The sequence below is a fragment of the Nilaparvata lugens genome, chromosome 6 (genome assembly GCF_014356525.2).
Source record: "Nilaparvata lugens isolate BPH chromosome 6, ASM1435652v1, whole genome shotgun sequence".
Classification (NCBI taxonomy): Eukaryota; Metazoa; Arthropoda; class Insecta; order Hemiptera; family Delphacidae; genus Nilaparvata; species Nilaparvata lugens.
This window is the reverse complement of record NC_052509.1, coordinates 60243403-60268573: the sequence shown is the minus strand read 5'-3', so window position 1 is coordinate 60268573 and position 25171 is coordinate 60243403. Positions and strand designations below refer to the sequence as shown.

Below are 25171 nucleotides of genomic sequence, written 5' to 3'. Positions count from 1 at the left end.
TCTGCTAGAAATGGCTTGGAAGAGAGAGAAGGAATCGAGGTGTGAAAGCGATGGGAGCTATAGGAGACTCACTTCAAGCAGTCAGCATTCTTTATGAATTTCATCAATGCTACCCATCCAACCAACGCTGCCTGCAAGAAGCGAACCCAACTCCAGCTCGCCTTGGGCTTCTTTGAGAGCATCTCCTCGCAGGAAATTACCTTGACGCGATCTTTGTGTGTCGTCCGCTGATATTGGCTGCTTGCGGCGTTGCGACGCCTCGCTTCGTTTGCACAATAACGCTGACGTCTGCAAATCCTTTTGCGACTCGATAAACAATACCGGCAACTCTCATAACCTGTCTCGGCTCTGCCGTGAACATAGCCGCCGGTAATCGACTGCTACCGTACACGGCGAAACAAACAATCAGAAGGCTGCGAATCAGAAAGGGCCTTCTGCTAATACTGAGGCTGCCATCAGTTGTACCGTAGCTTTTGTGATGTCTCCAGTCAACCAAATACAAGCATACCACTACTAATGCTGAAGCTACTACTACAAGAGAGCATGAGAATATGTGATGTCTCCAGTCAACCAAATACAAACCTACCACTACTAATGCCAAAGCTACTACTACAAGAAAGCATGAGAATAGGATTGTATTCTAAGCATTTTCTCTGCTGATATGCACTCCTACGGTAAATGTTTTATCTTCTCCAGTCAATCATAAAATACAAGCCTACCACTACTACTGCTAATCTTACTACTACAAACGTGAATAGGATTACTTTATACTCGCGCTTCGCGCTCGGCATGGGGCTTCGCCACCGGAGGTGGGTTAGCAGCCTCCGTTAAAATAATTTAAATGATAAAACAACAATAGAAATTGTAACGTAACTACTAGTTCCGGTGATCACACCAACGTCAGGTTATAGAATTAAATTTCTAATAAATGTTTGCTAACAGTTTTGTTATTTTTAATAATTAAGAACTATTAGTAAACATTTATTGGAAATTTAATTCTATAACCTGACGATGGTGTGATCACCGAAACTAGTAGTTACGTTACAATTTCTATTCTTGTTTTATTATTTTATTAATAATTTTGAAGGATACTATAAGTCTATTTTATAAATACAAGAAAGTAGCCCTGAATTCATACAATTATTTACAAAATATGTACTAATAATATTTTTTGTTTTACATTCTTCATTTAATATATATTATCCAGTGACTTCCTGTGAAAGAAGTGGAAGGATTCGTCAAATCGTTACTGGAATTTTGTTTCCTCGATTAAACTTATGAATAGCTAGAGTTTCAGTTGATTGTCTGGTGTCGGCGAAGTGAACATTTGATTTTCTACCAATGCTGTTGTGAATTTTTCAGTTAACCATGTACGAGATGATAGCAGGATTTAACCGCAACAGCCAACATTTGAAGATGTAAATAATTAATGAGCTCCCTTTAGTTCAGTCATAATAAGGGACTTTGATTCTGTTTACTGTGCGGTAGCATAGAGAAACAATAGCGTAAACAAACACTTATGCTATCGTTTCTCTATGGCGGTAGCTTCATATTTTATTACAGATGCTTACACGAACAATATGACTATGAGAAATTCACTCGAAGACTCAGTTGATTTGTTGAAGTCTCATACATTTTTGTTATCATGACATGTTTCTCCATTTCGCATTATATCTTTTTTGATTAAAAGTTTTAGATAAAGTGTTCTATCTCATATTTCACAAAATTATGAGATCAATAATAATGGACCGTAAATATCGGATACATACAACCGATTATTACACTTTCTCATCACTCCACTTTTTCTTATCTTCATCCTTCTCCATAATCTAGTCACCCGTCTTCGTCTCTTCACAGCAACGTCCTGTTTCCCCCAAATCATGTCATCACCACCCCTTCCCAACTGTTATTGACATTAAATGCTCGTTACTGTACTCACATGTTCCCACCACACGTGTATATCGTGAGGTGCTTTATAGGTTAATGATCACATATGAGTCGATTAAGCCACGTTAGAACGTATCATGTTAGATCATCTCTTTCAAACCGGTCGTTAATGCACGTCGGATTCAGATTAAACGTCAAATATCTGGTTGTAGTATATGATAATGATATCCACCTTTTTGATGATGATGATACATTCATATACACTCTGGAAGATATCGAAGTAATATTTTATTTATTAATCATTCAGAATTACACAACTTACAGGAAAGTACCACAGGCTTATAAGCCCGAAACGGTTCCAATTCTAATTTATACAACAGTCCAAATGTAGCTAGGTTATGTGTCAAATGAAACATAATTATATAAAACATATCTGACGATTGGATTCAACAAGACCTTGACAAGTAAGAAGAAAATTTATTATACTAAGCATTATTAAAGGTTATAAAAATAACCTTTATCACGGCCAGTTTCACGGGAATCTAATCACATTATACCACCGTGAAATTATGTTATCTAACAGAGCGAATAAAACAGATACAATTAACAAATCTGACCTTAATGCAATGAAAAATTTCATAGTTTTCAGGATAATTGAATTCAATGTGGTTTTCGGGTAACTGATCCTTAAGTTATAGCGAACAAAAACGGCGGAAAATTAAACGCTTATGAAATGAGAGTTTTATCTTCAGTTCAAGATCGAATTCTGAAATCAACAAGAGACCTGTGAATATTTGGGAATATATGGGAATAACTTTTCATTGAGGGAAGTTAAGATTGAATTCTGAAGGAAAAATTATCACTGAAGTGTGATTCGAACGCTTAGCTCACTATGGGCGTGTCTTGTTTCGGTTTATGGCGGACGTCAATCCTGATAGGTCAACCAACCACCAATGACATGGCTCCATTTTACAGAAAACGTTCCATTGCTCTACGATCGAGCTCCCAGCTTACTAGAAACTTATTTCTCAATAAAATTGATTTATGTTCAAAAAGTGTTTGTGACAATTTCAAGTCAGTTTATTCATTACAGATGAATAATCTCTTCAATGTGATATCGACTTCATGAAATTGGTGTCTTCATATTGTCTTTGATAGCAATAAAATTAAAATGAGTTCAAAAATAATAGTTGAAGAGATAGAGATAATAATTGTAGGGTATAATTTTCCACTATTCATTGTGAATATTATTGTCTTGTCATATAAATGTATGAATATCTCAAAATCGAACAAATGAAATCTATAAAATCAAAATGAGTTCAAAAATAATAGTTGGATATACAGAAAATAATTGTACAGTATACTATTATCTACTATATTTATTGTAGAATATTATTGTCTTATCATACAAGTATGAATATTTTCAAAATCAAACAAATGAAATTAATTAATCTAGCTGCTCTATTCTAATACCAACATTATTATAAATCAAGGTCATTACAAAAAATAACTCACTGTGGTGTAAACTACCTCCTCCCACATACTCTTGAATACCTTCAAAATTTATTAACAGGCACCCAATCAGAGTGCATACAAATTACTCAACAGCCCAAAATAAATATTTCCTCCTCCCTCGGCACGCGATACTATTATACGCCAGCTGTTAGAACAGCGAAAAAAATACCTACAAAAAAGGAATTTGCATTCCGCAGGTGTTGTTATAAACCCCAACGCACCTGGTGTCAGGGGTAGGGGTTAAAATGGCCCAAAACACTCCGAATTAGAACGAAATGAATTTTTTCCATTCACTGTAGTGCTCGAATTATTACGGTGGCAACAGTTGCTGACTCCCCTTATCCCTCTTGCACTTATTTTTTGAATAAATCATTATTATTCCTGTTCTATGTAAACCAACATCTACCACATTGTTTTTTAATAAATCGTTACTGCTATTTAGCACGCAAGGTAGGGGAAATATTATTATACCAGATTGAATTTAACACAGGCATGTGTGGATGAGTAATATTAATATTGCCAGGAGGGGTGTACGGGATTTTTTTCAGAAAGTCAGCATTGTAGGGGTTGATGACTATAATGCTCTAACGTACCGTAATCAATTTGGGATATATCTTTGATTCATCATGAATCGGGTCGTTATAACTGCTGTGATAAAGCCGTGTTAACACAGGGAAAAGTTGGATTGGTGTGTAAGCAATGAACATTTAATAAGCAATCGCTCAATAAATTATTTTTGTAAGTAGATTCAACCAGCGAAGAAAAAGATTAACTGGAAAAAAATATTATAAGGATTAACTAATTTATCTAGGAGATTTATTCCGGTTCAGGGATGCTGAGAGAGCTAGTTCTGGCACGAATCACATTATATGCATTATGGTATTGATAGACCATTTGAACGTAAAATAAACTTTGTCAATATCTCACAGATAACTTTTTATTGGGTCAATACTATGTATTGTTTAATTCATAGGCCCTATAGACTACTAAGAAAGAGATTTTGCAAGCTTTTGCTCTTCCTGAAGAGAATATAAAGTGAAACAGCATAACCTACTTTTTGGACATACTTCTATCAAAATTCGGAAAGGGAACAGTTTTGGGCTAGGCCCGTTGGTCCTTTTTCTGATCAAATATTTGATTTGTGCATTATGATATGTGAATGAATAAATAAATACAGTATCTTATAACCTTATAGAGAGCCTAAGAGAGGAGAAGTACTCTATTATTATATTCGTTTGCCTCTGTTTATAATTAAGAAATGGGCCACAGCTATACAATTTTTCTGGGCTTTTGTTCCATTATAGGTTAGTTCGAGTGTTGAGCTGATATAAAATCAACACTCATAAATATATTTATATATATATAATCAATTTCGACTATTTTGATGGTCCTTGATATTGAAGCAGATTGCTGTAACATTGAATGTGATTATAGATGTTGTTTTAAGAAAAGGAAGATCAATTTTCTCCTTTGTATACGCTTACTGAAAATATGGCTCACCTGATGAGGATGGTATGCCAGCATGCGGACTCATGAAGTTGAGCTTTGTGGGATGATGGTAGCTGGACATGAAGAAATCTGACTGGTACTTGTAGGCGGTGGGGTCGGTGGTGGCCGGCTGCGTGGCGGCTGCCAGACCCTGGAAGTCGAACTTGTAAGCGTACCGCTTGCCGTGCACCTTCGTCATTATGTTCTTGTCGTAGTAATACCTGCAACAACGCCATGAATTGAAAACATTGTTACCAGAGATGTTTCAGGATTGTAACATAAATCTACAATCCCCGAACCGTATATATTATTAATAACTGTACGAAAACAAGGATATAAACACCTGGATCAAACGCAATTATTTCTTCCATCTATGAGATTCTTACACTAAGACAGGATATAAACACCTGGATCAAACGCAATTATTTCTTCCATCTATGAGATTCTTCCACTGAGAAGAGTACTCTCCTGACTTGTGTGCTTCCTTATTCTGCAATCCTTTGTAAATAATATATTTTTTCAACCATCTGGTACGATAGTCTTTCCATCCTTTCCCTTCTTTTTTTCCCTCCATCCAATCCTTCCATACTTACCGCCTATTCACTTTTAATTATACCTTTTCCAACTTCTAAAGGATTGAAGGTTTTCCCAGTACATGGATAACCCTTCAATCCTCCCCCCCCTTTTTTTGCACCACTATTCTTCTACTCGTTGTATCTTAGTTTGTTTGTTTTGCATGTGTTCATTTGTATTTATCTTGTATGTTTGTGTAAGTAAATAAATAAATTGGAATTGAAAAATAATGTATCAGAGATGCTGTGGAGTTGTTACAGAATAATGTCGAACACAATCCAGTATATTGTTTGCCTAAAGGGGAGGGAGTTTCGACGCAGACTGTGTCATAAGAAATTTATATTGCAAGGTTCCCAATTCAAGGGAAGACTGAATTTTTCTGTACTTTGAGGGGGTGGTAGACAAACATGCAATTGTGAATATTTCAATCTAAAGTAAACTGAACGGAACTCAATCTTTCTGAACTAGGAAACTTTTCAAATTGAACATTATTATCAGAGTTGTTGCAGGATTTATTTTCCATTGTGAAATGGAAGCACAATACATTGCACGCGATATATCTGAAACTGATCGTAGTGAAGAAATTGTAGAACTTTCCAGTTTTCATTCGAAAAAATGAACTGAACTGATGAATTTTTAGATGTGAACTACCGTTCTGTTGAAAAAGTGATTATAGTGGAGCCATGAAACCAGGCTCCACCATGCGAAACCATGGCTTCACTATAGTGGAGCCATCAAATCCAGTGTTCAAATGGGAATTGACAATAATCAATAGTGTTTCCATTTACTATAGTATTCCACAATACCAATGAAGGCTCTACAAATATATGTACGGAACTCCAGTTATTATTCTCTCAAATAATATTTCGATGATCTCTGCTACTGCAAATATTGACAACAGAGATAAGTAAAAAAATAACACACAAGATTTTATCCCTTGTGAAAGTATTTCCTTAGGGTTTCCAACGTAGTATGGGAGCTACAAGCGATATTTTCTTGTACCAGCAGACTATTATCCTAATCAGCAAGCTTTCACCCGGCTCAATCACAGTGTAGAACACACTGATAATAGCTGTGACAACTTCTTAATGACAGTCACAACGCGTCACAATGTGTCCAGAGGCTGTCAGTCGAAGGGAAAACAAGACCACCCCTCACCACCCCCTTACAATCCCTTTTTTCCACCCCTCAACCGCCCCCAGGCCGATGATTCTATTGCGGACCAGCTGATTGCACGTTAATAAGAGGGGCGGACTCCCATTAGCACCCTTCATCGGTCTCAATTAACAGACACCCCCTTGGCCTCTGGGGGCGGTAATCACACTGCAGGGGGCGGCACACACAACATAGGTTAACTGCCGCCACCCCCGGAGGCAGCGGGCGGTTCACTATTCACCTTCTTAACGAAATTAAGTCGCTCATTCTTGCTCAATCTTCCTCGCATAAAGCCTGGCTCAATCGAATTCCGTAGTTGTGATTGGAAAAAGTTGTTGCACAGATGGAATTCGATTTTCGAGTTGTTTTATTGGTTTGCTACAACTGTGATGAGCACAATCCATGAAAACAGTGCTATAGAAGTGGGAATGAAGGATTAAACCCAACATTATATGATTATATATAATCTATTATTGAATTGTTTTCCGTCATGTCAGTTAGGATAAAAAAAGATGGATGACATCATGATTGAAAGGAATTTTTGCACACTACATTCCTGTGGTTTTTCTTCATCGGTGTAAAATGGTAATATTCAAAATAACATTGTAATGAGAATGCATGATTGGGAATCGTTTATTTTGTTTTCAGTGATGCTCCGTCAGATATGCTGATAACTGATTTTGAAAATAGAAACCAAGATTGGGAAGAGTTGTTCTAGAGCTAGAAATTAACTTCTGTGTTCTTTTATTGGTGAAAACATTAGAATTGGTTGAATTTCGTAAGTTCATTATTGTATTGTTTTCAGATATCATAGCCTCAGTGTTTGGATACGTTGTAGCATAGCTGTGTCAACTTTTAATACTTCGAGTGAACAAAACACAACAGTTTTTGGCTTTCATAAGACTATTGAACTATGGAGAAAATAAAAATGTGAAAATTGAAAACAATTACAGTACCTGATGAAATATAATCAGAACAAATGAAGCATCAAACAATGGAATCTCCTATAAGAGAAGAATCAATACAGACTTTTCAAAAATGAATGGAAAATGGATGAATTATCATTATTATTTGAAAAATAATGATTCCTTGAATTGGAAATTAATGATTGTTTGTTGATAAACTTGAAAAAATGGAAGAGTTCCTCTTCTAATTCATTTATAGGAACAAAGAGTTATTGCAAAGCCTTGGAGCTTGGTGCTCAATACCCCCCTATTTCCCGATTGTTTCTCAGTCTCCTCAATACTATTGTTTCAGCCCATTGAGAGACTACAATAGAAAAGAGGGGAGAACTGAATCAACCCTTGTACTCATAAAATGTAAGAAGAGTTGTTAACATTATCCATGACAAATTAATGTCTTTTGAATTAATATTATTAAGAACTGAACTCTGTAGTCTGAACTGGAAGTAGTAAATTAGATACACGAAGCTCCTACTGGATAGACATATACTTTTTTTTACTGAATATTCATTCATATATTTGACCGAATGAAGTGAGGTCTAAGATTCAAGTCGACTGTTTGGCATTTCTTAAATATTTGTTTAAATGTTTGAATGTTTAAATGTTTATATGTTGCACATTTACGGCGAAACGCGGTAATAAATTTTCATGAAATTTGACAGGTATGTTCCTTTTTTAATTGCGCGTCGACTTATATACAAGGTTTTTGGAAATTTTGCATTTCAAGGATAATATAAAAGGAAAAAGGAACCTCCTTCATACGCCAATATTAGAGTAACAATCAGACTATAGAATTATTCATCATAAATCAGCTGACAAGTGATTACACAGATGTGTGGAGAAGCCAGTCTATTGCTGTATTTCCATAAGGCCTATAGTTTGAATCAGGTACTTGTGGATGAGAATATTGCGTGAAGTCTGCTGTTCACAGAACTAATTGTATAATTTATATTCCTCGGGTGAGAACAATTACTAACGATTCATGTGTAAGTTATTTGTGAACCAACAACATGTTCTTTCATTCGGGATCACATTTTTATCTAATCAAGACCAATCAGGCTTAAGAATTGAATTAATCGGCAATATTCATGATATATACTTGATATTATCTCACCACAAAAATCTACTAAGCGATTGTACTAATTTTCTATTATTTCTGTTCTATTCAAGACTGAAAATTTTATGTCGATATCAATTCTCACCTCAAAGCTCTGCTGAGTTTGTCGTAGTTCATGTTGGGCTTGGACTTGCGTTCTCCCCACCTCCTGGCCACCTCATCCGGGTCGGTGAGCTTGAACTCTCCGTTGGTGCCCTCCCACGTGATGCAATTCGCGTTGCTCGAGTCCGACAGCAACTCTAGCAAAAATTGCCACAACTGGATTTGTCCTGAACCTGTTCAAACAGGAAATAATTGATAAAATCATGATGTCTTGAAAAATAGCAAAAATTGCCACAACTGGATTTGTCCGGAACCTGTTCAAACAGGAAATAATTGATAAAATCATGATGTCTTGAAAAATAGCATAGGAATTGCCAAAGCTAAATTTGTCCCGAACATGTTCAAACAGGAAATAATTGATAGAAATCATGATGTCGTGAGAAAAATAGCAGGAATTGTCAGAACTAAATCTGTCCGGAATCTTTTGGAACTTATAGAAATCATAATATCATCAGAGGAGATAAGTATAAACTCCTCTGCAAAAACTTGTGAATTAGAAAGATTTTTTGCTATATTCAGGAAATATTAAACATAATATTTTGCTATAATTTAAGAAAAATTTTACAATATGGCTTAAAAATTATAAGTAGAGTGGATAGAAGTCCATATGGCTTTTTGCTGGTGGGAAGTTCCTTTCGAAAAGGTACGTAATTGATGATTAAATTCAATAAAGTGAATATTATTGATTGTGGATTGTGAATATTCAACAAACACAAAAGGAGATTATTGATTTTTTCAATTGATTATTTTCCGTATGATTTACCGCATATTCTAACAGCTATCTGCATATTCTATGAAAACCCCATGCAATCTAATAATATTATTATAAGACCGCAATATTCACGTGAATCTATGCACTGCAGTAATTCTATTTCTTGCTTTACTGGCATCGCATTCTTTCAATTAACATACGACAAGAAAAATAACCATTTATGGTGAAGGTCATATTATATTATGCACTCCCCTTTGCACTTATAAATAAAAATGTGTGGCTATGGAAAAACTGTTTATTAATCTATACTGCAAGAATTAGAGAATTGTATGCCTAGTATAGCAGAAAATGACTTTATTGTAATTTGATTCAAGGTTCTATTCTTTTATAATCGAAAAAACTTGGAGAAACATCAAATGAAGTGACTGGATAAACACGCAATCGTTTCATGGCATAAAATCACGGTGAGCTCTGTTTTACAATGAGGGGCTGTTCTATGTGCAGTTTTTATTGAATACCGTATTTTTATTGGGTGACCTCACTAAGGCCTATGCATGACACAATGTAGAAAACAAATGAATAGTACCATACCCACATGGAGAATGTATTGAAACCATAGGTCTTGAATATTATTATGGTATCTAAATTTTTAATATCTACATTTTCAAAGGTCCTAAATTGTTGTTGAATGAAACGGTCTCTTCTTTCATAGAATGGCTGAATTCACCTGCGCTGCACATGACGTGTTGAATGCTTGAATTGAATTGAATTGAATTTTATTGTTTCCGAAAAAATACAATGTAGCATACAAATGTAAAAAACACATGTACACAAACTTAAAAAATAAAATAATAGAAACCACGCTCACATGAGCCTGAGTCGTGAGTTGAATTATAAATTAAATTTTGAAATGAAAGAAAGGAGATCTGAATTTTTAGCCGACTATAAACAACGCTTGAATCTTGAAAATATAATATAATCCTTACAGAGAAATTCAAATAAAGTACTGTATATAGAAGAAATCAAATAGCTTTGTACTTTGATAATAATTTATAATGCATAGATAAAACCAATTCGAACTTTTTCTGTTAGACGTTTTAATAAAGTATGTTTATCTATCACCATCTTTCCACTCGAAACCATTATTTTTTGTGAAAAATCTGAAAAAACGAAACAGTTTGCACTAATAAATCCCAGCAAACGAGATCGCCAATAGCCGGCATATAAACTGCAACACTGACCGACGATTGTCATCACGTGATACCCTCGAACAAGGGGTTACCCCCGTTTGGGGGCTGGAAGGGGAAGGAAAATGTGGGGTCAAACTGCGGGACAGGTGTGCCCACTAACATCACACATACACCCCACCCCTCCCACTCATCATGTGGGTGAGAGGGGTGATTGCGGTTGAATCTCGACACAATTGCGTGGATGCACACACACACACACGCACACACCAATACTACAGCGTCACACTTCTCCATGTATTATTCACTCACATAATATACCTTCAAATACTCTCATATTATATACTTCCACACACTGATAGATAACTCGGGACACATATCTATGTATAAAATGAATATATAGATCGCTACAGATCGCTCCCTACACTCACACACCTTTAAAATCCTCCATGATATATATATATATATATTCACTAAACTGAGGTGCACTGGCAGCATTTCATAAATGGGAGTAGTTGTTGCTACATTGGTGTTATTCATAGGGGGTAATGACAAAATGCAGTGAATCTCACCACACTTTCAAATGTATACGCATGCGCGAGCAATTCATCCATCCCTTGGCTAATGCATCAAAGCCTGCTGTTGTTCCGACCCACTAACTCGACCACGGGTCGAAGATTAATTGAAGCAATCCAATACCTGGCACCTTTATTGTTTTCTGTTTTTTTGCGGGGTGTGAAAAATACGTAAGAGTTGAAGGGTTGTGAACGATACTGAATTTGGTTTATTCGATGGATAATGGATGTTGGAATTTGAGTTGTTTTATAGCAGCCTATATTTTATTTTTCAAAGAATCGATTTGTTGATTCTGGTGTTGTTAGTTCAACCGCTGTAACAGATCATCACTTTGGCTATTGTTTCTAGATGATTCTCCGATTGCTTTCTAAACCAGCCGATTGATTTAGAAATAATGATATGATTGTGTCATCATCTAATATCTAATTTGACCGAATATTAGCACCATGAATATATTTGTTTACTGTAATGGAAATTACTTTAAACATCACTTATCAAAAACTTCAAAACTTACAGCTTTTGAAGATCAAGCTATCATCATGCATACTCGTTAAATCTCCATTGATAAATGGTACAGTAAATGGAGAATTCTAAATGAAATCACAGAGAAACAATAGCATAAGTAGATATCCCATGGTATAGGGCGTTTATGCCGCAACTTTTACTGTTACCTCAAGCCGATAGTCCACGTAGTTCTTTCCCGTGAAGCTTTATGATGCTGGTAGTCTCTCATATTGTGCCGTTCATACACTCTTACCCGGTCAAAACAGTAAAAATCGACAGTAATCGGCTTGAGATAACAGTAAGAGTTGCGACATAAAAGCCCTATACCATGGAATATCTACGTACGCTATTGCTTCTCTAGGATAAAATGTTCTGAAATTTACCATTATGAATTGGAAATATTAATGGATTTTACAGTAGTGTTTATATTTTTTCAGCTGGAGGGGTTGAATTGAATTCCCAAATTACTGGTACCTGAATAGCTTCCGATTAACTTCAATTTCCAAAGTTAATTTCAATCTTTAAAGTTATTATTAATTTTGGATACAATGAATTCATAATCGCCAAATTATTGAAAAATTCTCCATTGAAACACATCAGAACTATTAACCGTGAGTTTACAGCGGAGATTTAAGATTCATTGCACAATTCTACTCATCTGGGGAGATAAAATAATTCAAATAAATTTATTTCCTCTTCGAGTATGATGACAGTATTGCCTCCAAATCACAGACTGATCTTCTTCCAAAAAAAGAGATAAGCTGGTATTCATATAGAGAATAAGTTGATATTTTAGTTGAAAAATTTGTATACATATAGTGATAATGGAAGTTTGGAAGTGATAATCGAACTCAAAATAATTAAAATCATGTGAACATAATAGGTTTTGAATAGATTTGATAACCTCGACATTCTAAAGCTTTCATAACATAACATTTCAAAGTTTTTCTGTGATTTTCCCGTGTGCTCCCATATTGTTGTAAATTAATAAATAAATAAAGCTCTCACAGAAATAACATTAGTTCTAGCTTGATTCAAGACGGAATATTATTCCATGGAGTTTCGTACTGATTAAGTATAAATAAGTGAAGTAAGTGAGTACAAGTACTGAGTGAAGTTAAAGCTGAGTTGAGTCATGCAAAGTTGATTCAGTACTGAACACCCCAAATTGAAGTCACACCCCGATAACGGTAACAGCTACCAAGTTACCGTAGAATTTAACACAGCTTCAGCCCAGAATCAAAACACCGTTTCTCTTGAAATGTGTAGGGGATAAGGCCTAAGAGAGGGAGGGGAAGGCGACGCAAGTGGCGCAAATCTAGCAAATCATGACAAAGGTGATACTTAGACCAGACACAGCACTGTAATTAGAGAGATTATCTTTCGGATCTTTTATAACATGGAATTGGGGTGAGGGCCAAGTAAGGGGTGCATTGAGAAGGGAAGAAGAAGAAGAAGAAGAAGAAGAAGAAGAAGAAGAAGAAGAAGAAGAAGAAGAAGAAGAAGAAGAAGAAGAAGAAGAAGAAGAAGAAGAAGAAGAAGAAAAGAAGAAGAAGAAGAAGAAGAAGAAGGAGGAGAAGAAGAAGAAGAAGAAGAAGAAGAAGAAGAAGAAGAAGAAGAAGAGAAGAAGAAGAAGAAGAAGAAGAAGAAGAAGAAGAAAAGAAGAAGAAGAAGAAGAAGAAGAAAAGAAGAAGAAGAAGAAGAAGGAAAAGACGAAGAAGAAGAAGAGAAATGAGAAAAGGGGATGGATAAAAGAAGAATGGGAATGAGAATGAAAATGAAGAAGGAAAAAGAAATCAATAACGTGGAGAGAGAATAAGAAGAATATGAAGTGATAGAAATACAGTATTAAGATACTGTACTAAAAAGATTAGGATTGAGAAAAAGAACTCAATAGAGATAGAATAGACAAGGAAATAAGAGAGTGACCGATGAATTTGGTGAGACTGTGAGAGTGGATAAAAGAAGGTAGACAAAGAACGATAGAGACAAACTGAGAGTTGAAGAGAGAGAAAGATAGTGTGAGAGACAGAATGAGCAGAGGGTAGTAGAAAAGTGGAAGCTTTGACGCCAGGAGGGTTGAAAATAGCTAATTAATTCTCTTTATCGGGGTCGGCTTGTACAATCTCTGTACTTGTAATGCCAGCCAGCCTCCCCTAATAACCCAACTTTCCCCCTCTGACTTCTTACATTGACTGGCGCCCCCTCCCCCCTGGCGACGCACATTGCTTATTCATTAAGTCGCGCCAAGGGAGCAAGCATTACTAATGTTTCATTAACACTGGCAAGGCTGCGAAAACAAAACATTGAAGCTCCATCATTAATTTCCGATGATTGAGTGTAATGAGTGCTTCACTGTGACAAATGTGTTCTGAAACTAAAAATTCCTCCCCTCGAAATAATTCGCATAATATTTTATGCAAAAAGTTCGAAAGAGTGATGTACAATAATAATTGTCCCTTGATGGAATTTCAGTAGTGTTTGAATAGATTATCAAGAAGTCACTCAAACCAGATAATAATTACGATAATATAATATCGAAATAAGACGATTTGAATCACAGATTTTATCAAATTTCTCGAGATCCAATAGAAACATCTGGTGTAGCGCACTCACACAACTGATTGATCACCTGACGCTAGTGTTCCCGCGCATCACAAGTCTACTATTCAAATATTTGAGCCAGCTGGTGACAGGGCAATAACGCTGGAGGCACACATGAGGTCTGCTATCTCTATAGTAGTGAATGATTTAATAGAATCAACAATAATTTGCAATTGAATAATCACATTTTTTCGAATTCAAAGCTTATTTTAAATTATAGGTGAAAATGTTACTGAACATTAATTGTAGAGATTTTCATGCTCAATCTACTCCATTTGATTTTTTTCGTTCCAATTGTATCTGAAGCTTGATAATTGGGAATCTATCTGCATTGATGGGGCGAAGCACCTGAAATTTTTACAGATATGGGACTTGTGGCAGTTGATAGAGCTTATCGATGATATTTTAGGTATGAATTTGATCAAAATCGTTGGAGCCGTTTCCGAGAAAATCACGAAAAACCCTGTTTTTGACAACATTTTCGCCATTTTAGCCGCCATCTTGAATTGCATTTGATCGAAATTGTTCGTGTCGGATCCTTATAGTGAAAGGACCTTTAGTTCCAAATTTCAAGACATTCCGTTAATTGGGAGATGAGATATCGTGTACACAGACGCACATACACTCATACACACACACACACACACACACACACACACACATACAGACCAATACCCAAAAACCAGTTTTTTGGACTCAGGGGACCTTGAAACGTATAGAAATTTAGAAATTGGGGTACCATAATTTTTTTCGGAAAGCAATACTTTCCTTACCTATGGTAATAGAGCAAGGAAAGTAAAAATTATTTGTAAGCCCGGGCTTTTGTCTGTTGACAATATTTGCAGTAGCAGAAGTCTTCGGGGGTGATTTACAGCATTTAATTGGACTTTCGTTTGATAATAATTACCAATACTTTAGAATAATAATAATAATTCTTCGTAGTATTATTCAAAGTACGGAATCAAACTTTCAAATTCGAAAATGTTCGTTTTCCTGTGTTCATGGAAACCAGGTCCTTTCAATTGAAAGTATAAGAAGAAATACTCATGTAGAAATTCAATTCAATCTATTTTCACACACACATACAAGTTCAATACAGTGAATAACAAAAAAATACATGCAAACAACAACAATACACATTGAAACAAAATAAGAAGAAAGTGGTGCAAAACAAGGATGGAAGATTGAAGGGGTTTTCCAACTATGGATATTCATGTACTAGGAAAACCTTCAATCCTTGAGAAGGTGAAAAAGGTTTCAGGAAATTATTCTATAAATTTAATGATTCATCATGTAGACTTGTATGCCTACTTTATAAAATATTAGAGGCTTTAATTAGGATACAATTAAATGATGCATAATTTAAAAAAATCAAAACAAAGAGAAGCAGGAGATCAAAATTACTTTTTCAACTATAGAGAGAGGAAGAAATGATAAATAGCCAAGGACAACACAATGGATCAGATTGATATAAGTAGATAATGCAGTTGTGTAAATTATTGTCGCAAGTTATATTATACAAAGATTAATCATTGCAATTATTTGATGACAACGGCGGCTGAGATTCTGACTATCAGATGATATTTTACCATCTTTTATTTATAATGATTACCCAAAAAGAAAGCCATTATCCCTCATCCGATTAAAAAACCCGATTATTGAACCTTTTATCCCCATAACAGGAAGAGACAAGACAGTCCATTAGGCCTATAAGATTAATGATTCAGTTTTTGTAAAAAACCAGTAGGCTCACCAGAAATAATAAATTATTCGTAACCAAAATTACAATCACAATCAAGTAGGCTCAATATCCACATCAATTTTCGATAATATGGATTGATTGAAACCGTGATTAGAATTAACCCACATTTGGCATTTGTTTGCTTGGTAATTTGAGCGTTTTTGAAACCATTATTCAGCTTCCATTATGTTTTTTATCGAGTTTTATGTACAAAGTTTTGTATTTTTGATGGTTTCGTAGAGTGTAGGACCTCCTTGAAGCATCAAATGACCAAAATGAGCCATAAAAATTATGAATACTATAGAAATCATTGGAAACTCTCACCTGAACTTGCTAATCTACTACTTGTGGCTCCAAACATCTGATAGGGATCTGTAAAAGATGAAAGACATTGATTAGAAATAATGCTTACAATTGGAAGAAATTCAGGTTTTTGAGCCTGCAACTGGACAACCGTTTTTATCAGCTTTCAGATAATGTTGAAAGATTGATTCATGATATTTTATTTTCTTAATGTGTTTCTAACTACTGAACGACATATTAGACATATACAAGAAACATGAACGAGATCGAGAATTCGGTTTTTCCTCTTTGATATCTCCATCTTTTGCATTATCATGTTTTTTTATTCATTCACTATTGTTGTTTATAGACGGTGAATAGATTGGAACAAAATGCAGAATAATTATTGGAAATGGCAAGAAACCAGGAATACATCATATTGTTTTGGAAAAGAGATTGAAATAATGAAAAAAGGGTTCAGGCAACGATAGACCAATCACGAGCAAGAATGAAATTTAGACCACGCCCATAGGCTTACTCACAAGCTCCACCTACTCCCTCCTTACTGTTCAACCGTGTAGTTCTCTATTCTGTCAGTAGATGGCAGTAAGTACTGGGTCAAGATCAACTATCAATTTTCCTCCTCATTGACTTGAAAAATCATTAAGGAATGACATTACACAGTATAAATGGTGTACACAGAAAATGTCTTATACAAGTTTGAAAAATATTAGGTTTCAAACTAAGATTTGATATGAATATCGAGTTGATAATAGAAATTGTACTTTAAACATAATTCAATAGAATGAAGCTTTTTGAAAAATACTTTGTCGTGACAAATTTAGACAGAACTGTTCACTTACTAAGATCATAGTCGAAACATTCGTTTCACATTTGCATTATTCGTCTGCCATGATTGAAATATTATTAGTAAAAATCGAATCTCTTGTAAGAAATCAAAAATCTTGTGAGCAAAAATTGTTCCAATTTTCTTCTATTATAGCAGTCACTAAGATACTGTGGTTCGTATTTGGATAGTAGTTCAATTATCATTTTTAGAGTTATTGGTAGAATTTTATTGTAATACATTATAATAAATGTGACATTAGCTTGTTCTAGCTAATCCTGGATCAAGTTTTAAACTTGGATTAATTTACTATGGAGCATACGAGATTGAGAGAAATGCAACTGAAAACAAGAATCAATCAACAATAATTGATGGTTTAAACGAATTGAACTTGATTTAGATGGGATGTAAATGTGAATCAATTCTTGAACAAGATTGATGGAAAGGAAATGTAATAGAGAATATCCAATATTGATATTTAATAGAGATTAAGATCTCAATATTTAATTATTATTTAACGAAAATCTCAAATAAATGCTGCAAATCACGAAGACTTCTGCTACTGCAGACATTGACAACAGAGTTAACAGCTAGATGGAAATTCGATGAGAACTACTATCCAAAAATTAGTTGCCAACCCGGGAATCGAACCCGGTACCTCCCAATTGCTAGTCAGCAATGCTTACCCTTACACCAAACTGACAATCTCTGGATAGCAGCGCTCAGGATAGTAAGCATTCCTGACTAGCAATTGGGAGGTACCGGGTTCGATTCCCGGGCTGGCAACTAATTTTTGGATAGTAGTTTTCATCAAATTTCCATCTAGCTGTTAACCCTGTTGTCAATGTCTGCAGTAGCAGAAGTCTTTGGGGTGATTTGCAGCATTTATTTGGGATTTTCGTTAAATAATAATTATTTATTAATTTGCATTTGAATAAATGCATTTTATATTTAATTCCATCTGTGAATCTCCAATATTCTCTTAATATGATTTGTTTATAAATCTGATTAAGATCTCTTAATATTCAATAGAGAATAGTGATCGTTTAATTTCTTCCAATATGAAATTAAAACTAGGTAAGAATATTGATGAAATCAGCACGAAATTTTATCCAAGCTTTTAGGGAAATAGAATAGCACTGGCATAGATAAAATATAGAAGCACAAAGTTCTACACCACACTTTGCAGTCACGCAAAAAAATATTGCAAGGGGGATAACAAAAAATCAAATATTTTCTCAACAATATCATTCGAAGTGTCCCATCCATTCTCACGAAAATAAGCAACTGGTGAGAAAATAATGCAAGAAACCCGCTCTGAAAAGAACACAAATACCGAAGTTATTAAAACGTTTCTTTGTGAGGTGTCGTTCGATACGACTGGTTGGCCGCACGCGATCCCAGGATTCCACGGGGTGACTGCATATAAATTAGGCATACAGAACAACTAGGGGTTGTTACGCGCTGCGTAATATATCAGAAACTTGAAACGAGATGATATGTCGAGGGTGTAGAATCTAGGGGCAGGTGAGGAGGTTCAAAGGGTTGGTGATATACTCTACGACAGTGAGAGCCGTGGTCTAATACCACACACTTAACGAGGGTCGAATAGGGTTCAACTTGTGACACTTCACTCGACTAATGATTGTTTTGTCTTTTGAGGTTAGGTCTGTGTGTGTGTATGACCTGGGACAGTGAATCACACCTATGCGCCCCCTTACAAACTGAATCATGCATTTTGCCTCATTCTTATTATCTCTCCGGGTCACGCAAGAAGTTGAGATTTGTTTGCGGACATGAAGTGAACTCTGTTATCACTTAATGTTTGTGGTATTTCCGCGATATTAAGCGAACTTATAGCGGGATCCTCTATGATATGTCAGTGTTTCTCATGAATCACTTCAATGATATCCATTATAAAACAATCATGGCGAAACATTCTAGACTTGCGGGAGAGTGGTTGGAGGAGAGAGGAAGCATTGGATAGGGTTTTGTGGAGAGGCAGACTAAGAGGAAGGAATGCCGACCACATTTAAATGGGATAAGGCACAGTCGAAGAAGAAGAAGAAGATTCTTGAACGCAGCAGTTTAAGTAGTTGGTAACATATTTAGGATGTTTTAATGTTTACCAACGCTTTTGAAATAGGTAGTGTTGATGTTTGAAGTTGGGTACTTACTCATAACTTGTGGAAAGCTCTGTTTCACGTTCATCCAAGGTTTATATTCTCAATTATGACGACTATTTCAAATAACATAAATATTGTTTGAATACTTGAAATTTCATCAAATCTCTTGTTGTAGACTATTGCTTTGAAGTCTAGACTTGAGTTATTTCTCTTTATGAAGTGGGAATTGTTTTTTAACCGAGAGATTAAATAAATGTAAATGTATTTTCTTCATCAGTACAATTGATGGAAGCATACTTTGAAGCTTGGAAATTCACCTATACGCTGAGATACTAGTATATACATCAATATGTGGCATGATTATAAATTGACATATTGATTTATTTCAATATAATATCATATTCAATTATTATGTTCTTAATTACATAATATTTAAATTTATGTATGTTAATATCTCATTATATATACTCAAGTATCCCCACACAGGGTAGCCTATAGGAAACACATAAATTAGAAATTAGGAAACAATATTGTACTGTATTTGCTTTTTGAGATGTATTTGATTGTATATTTATTTATTCTTTGAATAAAGAATGAAGATATCAAGAGTCAAATGAAAAATCTTCTCCATTCTACGAATACAGTAATTTCAAACATAAACTCATAGATAATATAAAATACAAAGATTATCAAGAAGGAACTTGACTTAGGGTTTCATACTCTACATCATGGAATGAGCCCCCATGCGGCCTCACTCTGGCCTGTGTGTGGACTCGATATTGTATCATATTTCATAAGTACAATATCTTGATATTTCACATTTAATTCAGAATCAAACAGGGTTCTCTACGTTGAAAAAAGTATCAACTCATGATATTCGTTACCAATACAGTATTTCAGTATTAGAGAATCAATCTTTCCAGGTAAATAGCAGGGTTGAATATTTATTTCCCTGTTTCAAAATCTAGCATTCAAAATCATTGATTCTCCATGTAGAATACATTGTCAAAATTTCTACGTTCAAAAGAATATAAATCAAATTTCTATGTAGAATGGAATCCGCGTTCAATTAACTACTGTAGTCTATCAATTCATTTTCCATGTAGAAGTTAGCAGCTTCTTAACTATTAATCCTTTTAACTAGATTTTTAATCATTTTTTTATTAACAGTAAAATGCTTCTTTTTAGCTTTAGTTAAAGTATGGAGATTTATCTCTTAAATTAAGTCGAAATTAATTGTAGTTGTACTTCTTTACTATTTTAAGAGAAACAAGCTTGTACCTTTTAATTGCAATTTAAATGTTATAATTAACTATTCTCCCCTTTTTCAGATCATTCAATAAATTCCGTTTATTCATTCGTGGTAAAGACCATATAGAATCAATATACAAATTAGTATACCCATTATCAAAATTCTTGATTTATACGTTGAAAAGAATATAAATCAAATTTTCTATGTAGATTAGAATCCGCATTCAATTAACTACCGTAGTCTATCAATTCATTTTCCATGTAGGATACAGTATATCAATCCTTGATTTCCACGTTCAACAAAGTATCGATTCTTGATGTGTCTGAATCGGTACAGTATCAATCGTTTGGTGTTCGTTAACGGTTATTTTACCACAATTTTGCCAATCAGTGCAAGCAGTACGTTGCAATTGGATTGGGTTGGATGACTTAAGAGGTGGACTGAGCTAGGGGACAATCAGTTGGCCCCTCGCAGCCAACGGAATCCAATTGTAGGCCAACTGGTGTGCTCAATGTTTTCTGCAATCAGGTCTCAGGACAGGGTGTGCACAAAGCATCGTTTCAAGGGATGTTGAGTTCTGTTATAAGTTGGTTACTTTTTGCACAGAAAGGGGAAACATAATAAGTTTTTCACGTCGTGCTCTTTGTTATTCTTCAGTTACTGACATACATGGCTTTTTTGAAGTAAAAACACAGTTTCTCTATCTATTTCTGGAATAATTTATCAGTGGCTTATCCATGGAAACAAAACATATCCCTCAATAGGTTCATAAGCAGTTGTGAGTTTGGATGGTGCGTATGATATTTCAGCTTTAAATTTTCAAGTTTTATTCAGATTTTTGAACATTTCAATATCAATGAAATACATTTCTTAATCATATGCTGATAGTGAATGTTTTTGTGATTTTTCTGGCTTCAAATTTATCAAGTTTTTTAATATTTTTCAATTTATTAATGCATTTTCAAGTGTAATAATAATTTGTTTCATCTTTCTGATCAACCGAGATACAAAATTTTTAGTATAGTGTATATTTGGACTGTAAATTTTTGTGATCTTTATTAAAGTGTTTTTATAACCTCATTTGGACTATTTTTATCAAAATTAGGGAGAGGAACAGTTTTGGGTTTATCCTGTTGATTCTCTCCCAATCATTAATTTGATGTTGTGACTAAGGCATGTAATAAATGTAATGTAATGTAATATTATTTGTTTGTGATTTCTCTCTATTTCTATATTTATAATAACCAAATCTCAATTTGAAATTTGGTTATCTTGGTTTTGTGGTTTTGTAGTGTTAAGTCTCCATTTTAAATTGTTACTCCCATATCCTATATTTTTGTTCTTCAAATTGAAATAAGAACAGTTTTGGGCTTGAGCAAGTTCATCCTCTCCACAAGTGATTGCACTTATTATTATGAATAGAATAATTGACCAAGCAAAGTGAGGTCTAAGATTCAAGTCGACGGTTTGGCATTTCTCTCAATGTTTAAATGTTTATAAGTTAATAAAAACACGGTAATAGATTTTCATGAAATTTGACGGGTATTTTCCTTTTTGTAATTGCGCGTCGACGTATATACAAGGTTTTTGGAAATTTTGCATTTCAAGGATAATATAAAAGGAAAAAGGAGCCTCCTTCATACGCTAATATTAGAGTAAAAATCAGACTATAGAATTATCCATTATAAATCAGCTGACAAGTGATTACGCAGATGTGTGGAGAAGTCAGTCTATTGCTGTATTTCCATAAGGTCTATAGTTTTAATCAGGTACTTGTGGATAAGAATACTGTGTGAGGTCTACTGTTCACAGAACTACTAGTAAATAAATAAGGAGTTCTGTATCGTAATTTTGAATGGTAGCTTGAAATATTGCTTATACAGATTAAATATTGCCTATAAATGCTATACGGAAAGGAAGTAGAACAAGGAGAAAAATGAATTTTTAATATTCAAAAGGGATTTGGATTCAGGCATCCAGAGGAATTTGACACTCAAATGAGTGTAGTGAATAGTGTACAGTGAAAGTTCGATGTATCGAATCATCGATTAACAAACTTGAAACAATTGGAAAAGATCCGGGGAAGAAGGTATTTTTCATGATTCTCGTTGACTTGTGAATGTAAAAAAACTCATCATACAAAACCCTTCGAATAGAGAGATTGGTTGATTGATTGAGTACTTTATTTATGTAGATTACAATATATACTGGATTATACACTCATATACAATAGCTTACAATACAACAAAATTATAGAAGAATTTACATAATATAGACTAAGAAAATAATTATTGAACTGTATATGATATGAAAAAGCAATTTGTAATATAATAACTATAGATAATTATATTGTTATGCATCTACATAAATTGGCGGGGCTTTGGAAATATCAATGTCCATTCTTCGGAAAGAATATTAAAAATATCCTTCCCACTAACTCCACCAAAAGAGAGAGAGAGAGAGAGAGAGAGAGAGAGAGAGAGAGTGAGTGAGTAGGACAGGTTCCACCTTTCAAATGAAAGCATATCCTATATTAGCCTCTTCAATATCATAATTATTGTTCTCCTTTGTTTCAGTTAATAACTTTTTGATCACTTCTCAGTCTCACGAGAAAGCTGAGAATATTCTTAATTTTTTGTACTCGATTTTGACAAGAAAAAGATACTGTAACTATTAATAGAGTGTAATTTTACATGAACAAAGTTACCTTATGCTTCAAGTCCTGGCGATCAATCTTTTTCAACATTGAACAAACTAGTAGATCTGTGAACAGTAGAATTCACGCAGTTTTCTCATCCACAAGTATCTGATGTCACCTGTTCTAGTTGATTCAGTTGAATCACAATCATTATTCACAGTTGAATCATAATTCACTCTTACAAACTGTTATTTGTTTTCAAATAATCCACTTATCAGCTGATCGATTATAAATAATTCTATAGTCTGATTGATCCTATCTTCAAAGTAGATGATATTTTATAGTAATATCAGAGTATGGAGAATTCCTTTTCTTTTCATATTATCCTTAAAATGCAAAATTTCAAAAAAAAAACTTTTTGTGTAGTTGAGAAGTTGATATTGTGGTAATTATTCATATTGAATGAAAAAGACTAAGAAATTGTCAAAAAACACTGATTTATTGATAATTAGAAAGACCGGTTTCGGTTATTACACCATTGTCAATCTCTGATAAACTGTTTATCAGAGATTGACAATGGTGTAATAACCGAAACCTGGTCTTTCTGATTATCAATAAATCAATGGTTTTTTGACAATTTCTTAGTCTTTTTCATCCAATTTCAAAAAAAACCTTGTGTATACATCGACGCGCAGTTGAAAAAGGAATATTCCTGCCAAATCTCATCGAATTCTATCAACGCGTTTGGACAAAAGCAAATCGAGTTGAAACCTAGACCGAACGTAGTAAGTAATTGTTCTATTTCTATAGTAATACATTTTATAGCTTGAACAATATCTGAGAGAACACAAAATATTATCACTCAATAGATGAAGAAACCAAAATCATGATCTAAAATATGGTATCAACACAGTAGGATGGATATCAAAGGCGTTACCCAAAAAAACCTGAGGACAAAAATGTACAAATCCGCTCTAACCTTCCACTATTATTAATAATCATAGCAGCTCATAAAAACTCAATAAAAAACCAGTTAAAATCAAATATTTGCCGTGTGGATTCTTGAGTAAACAAGTTATTGGAATGCGCAATTAAAAATTGACACAGTGGCTTTTATTACATCCACCATTCGCCACTCTCAATTAACGCTCGCTTACGAGCTTTCTCCCTCACATGTCAGTTCAATCATTTCTCTCTCTTACTCACTCACTCTCTCTCTCTCAATTTCAGTATCGCTTTTCACTATTTCTCACTCTCTCACTTTCTGTTTCTCTCTCTCAATATCAGTCTCGCTTTCGACTATTTCTCTCTCTCGCTCTCTTTCTCTCTCAAACTCAATGCCAGTCTCGCTTTCGACTATTTCTCTCTCTCTCCCGCATCAATTTCGTTGTCGTGTGTGCTTTGATAGCGAGGTGGCGAGGAGGAGGGGTGAAGTCAATAAACAATGTCAGGATTTTAAATAACTTGCAGTCGCCGGCCACCCCTTTTGGCCGGAGCTGCGTTTGCTTAATGACTCCCTCGGTCAACAGAGAGGGATTACAACCATTAACTCATAATTCTCACGTTACCAAGCGCCACCCCAGACACCCGTCTGCGCATGCGTCAACCTGTCACGTGACTGCACTTCCGCTTGTCTTTGCTGTCGGCGAAGCTTTCCGTCAAACATCAAATTTCAACTGCAGATACTGGGAAGATTTTCATGAAAACTTAGATGATATTTTCAGACATGTATTTTCAAGATCAGAAATCAAAGTTCAACTTTACTCTTCAGCATAAAATATCAAATTGGATGAAAAAGACTGACAAATTGTCAATAACCACTGATTTATTGATAATTAGAAAGACCGGTTTCGGTTATTACACCATTGTCAATCTCTGATGTTTATTCATTGCCAAAACTCCA

General features: G+C 34.7%; 1 protein-coding gene across 5 annotated transcripts in view; it reads right to left on the bottom strand.

The window, feature by feature from the left end:
- LOC111052504 (transcriptional regulator ERG homolog) overlaps nt 1–25171 on the bottom strand; it is a 183518-nt gene that overhangs the window by 22066 nt on the left and 136281 nt on the right. For all 5 annotated transcript variants that reach the window (XM_039431590.1, XM_039431592.1, XM_039431591.1 and 2 more), the window contains 3 exons: nt 16448–16495; nt 8783–8972; nt 4903–5111 (listed from right to left, as the gene is read on the bottom strand). In XM_039431590.1, coding sequence (XP_039287524.1) covers nt 4903–5111; nt 8783–8972; nt 16448–16495 — 447 coding nt within the window. The remainder of the gene's footprint in view (nt 1–4902; nt 5112–8782; nt 8973–16447; nt 16496–25171) is intronic.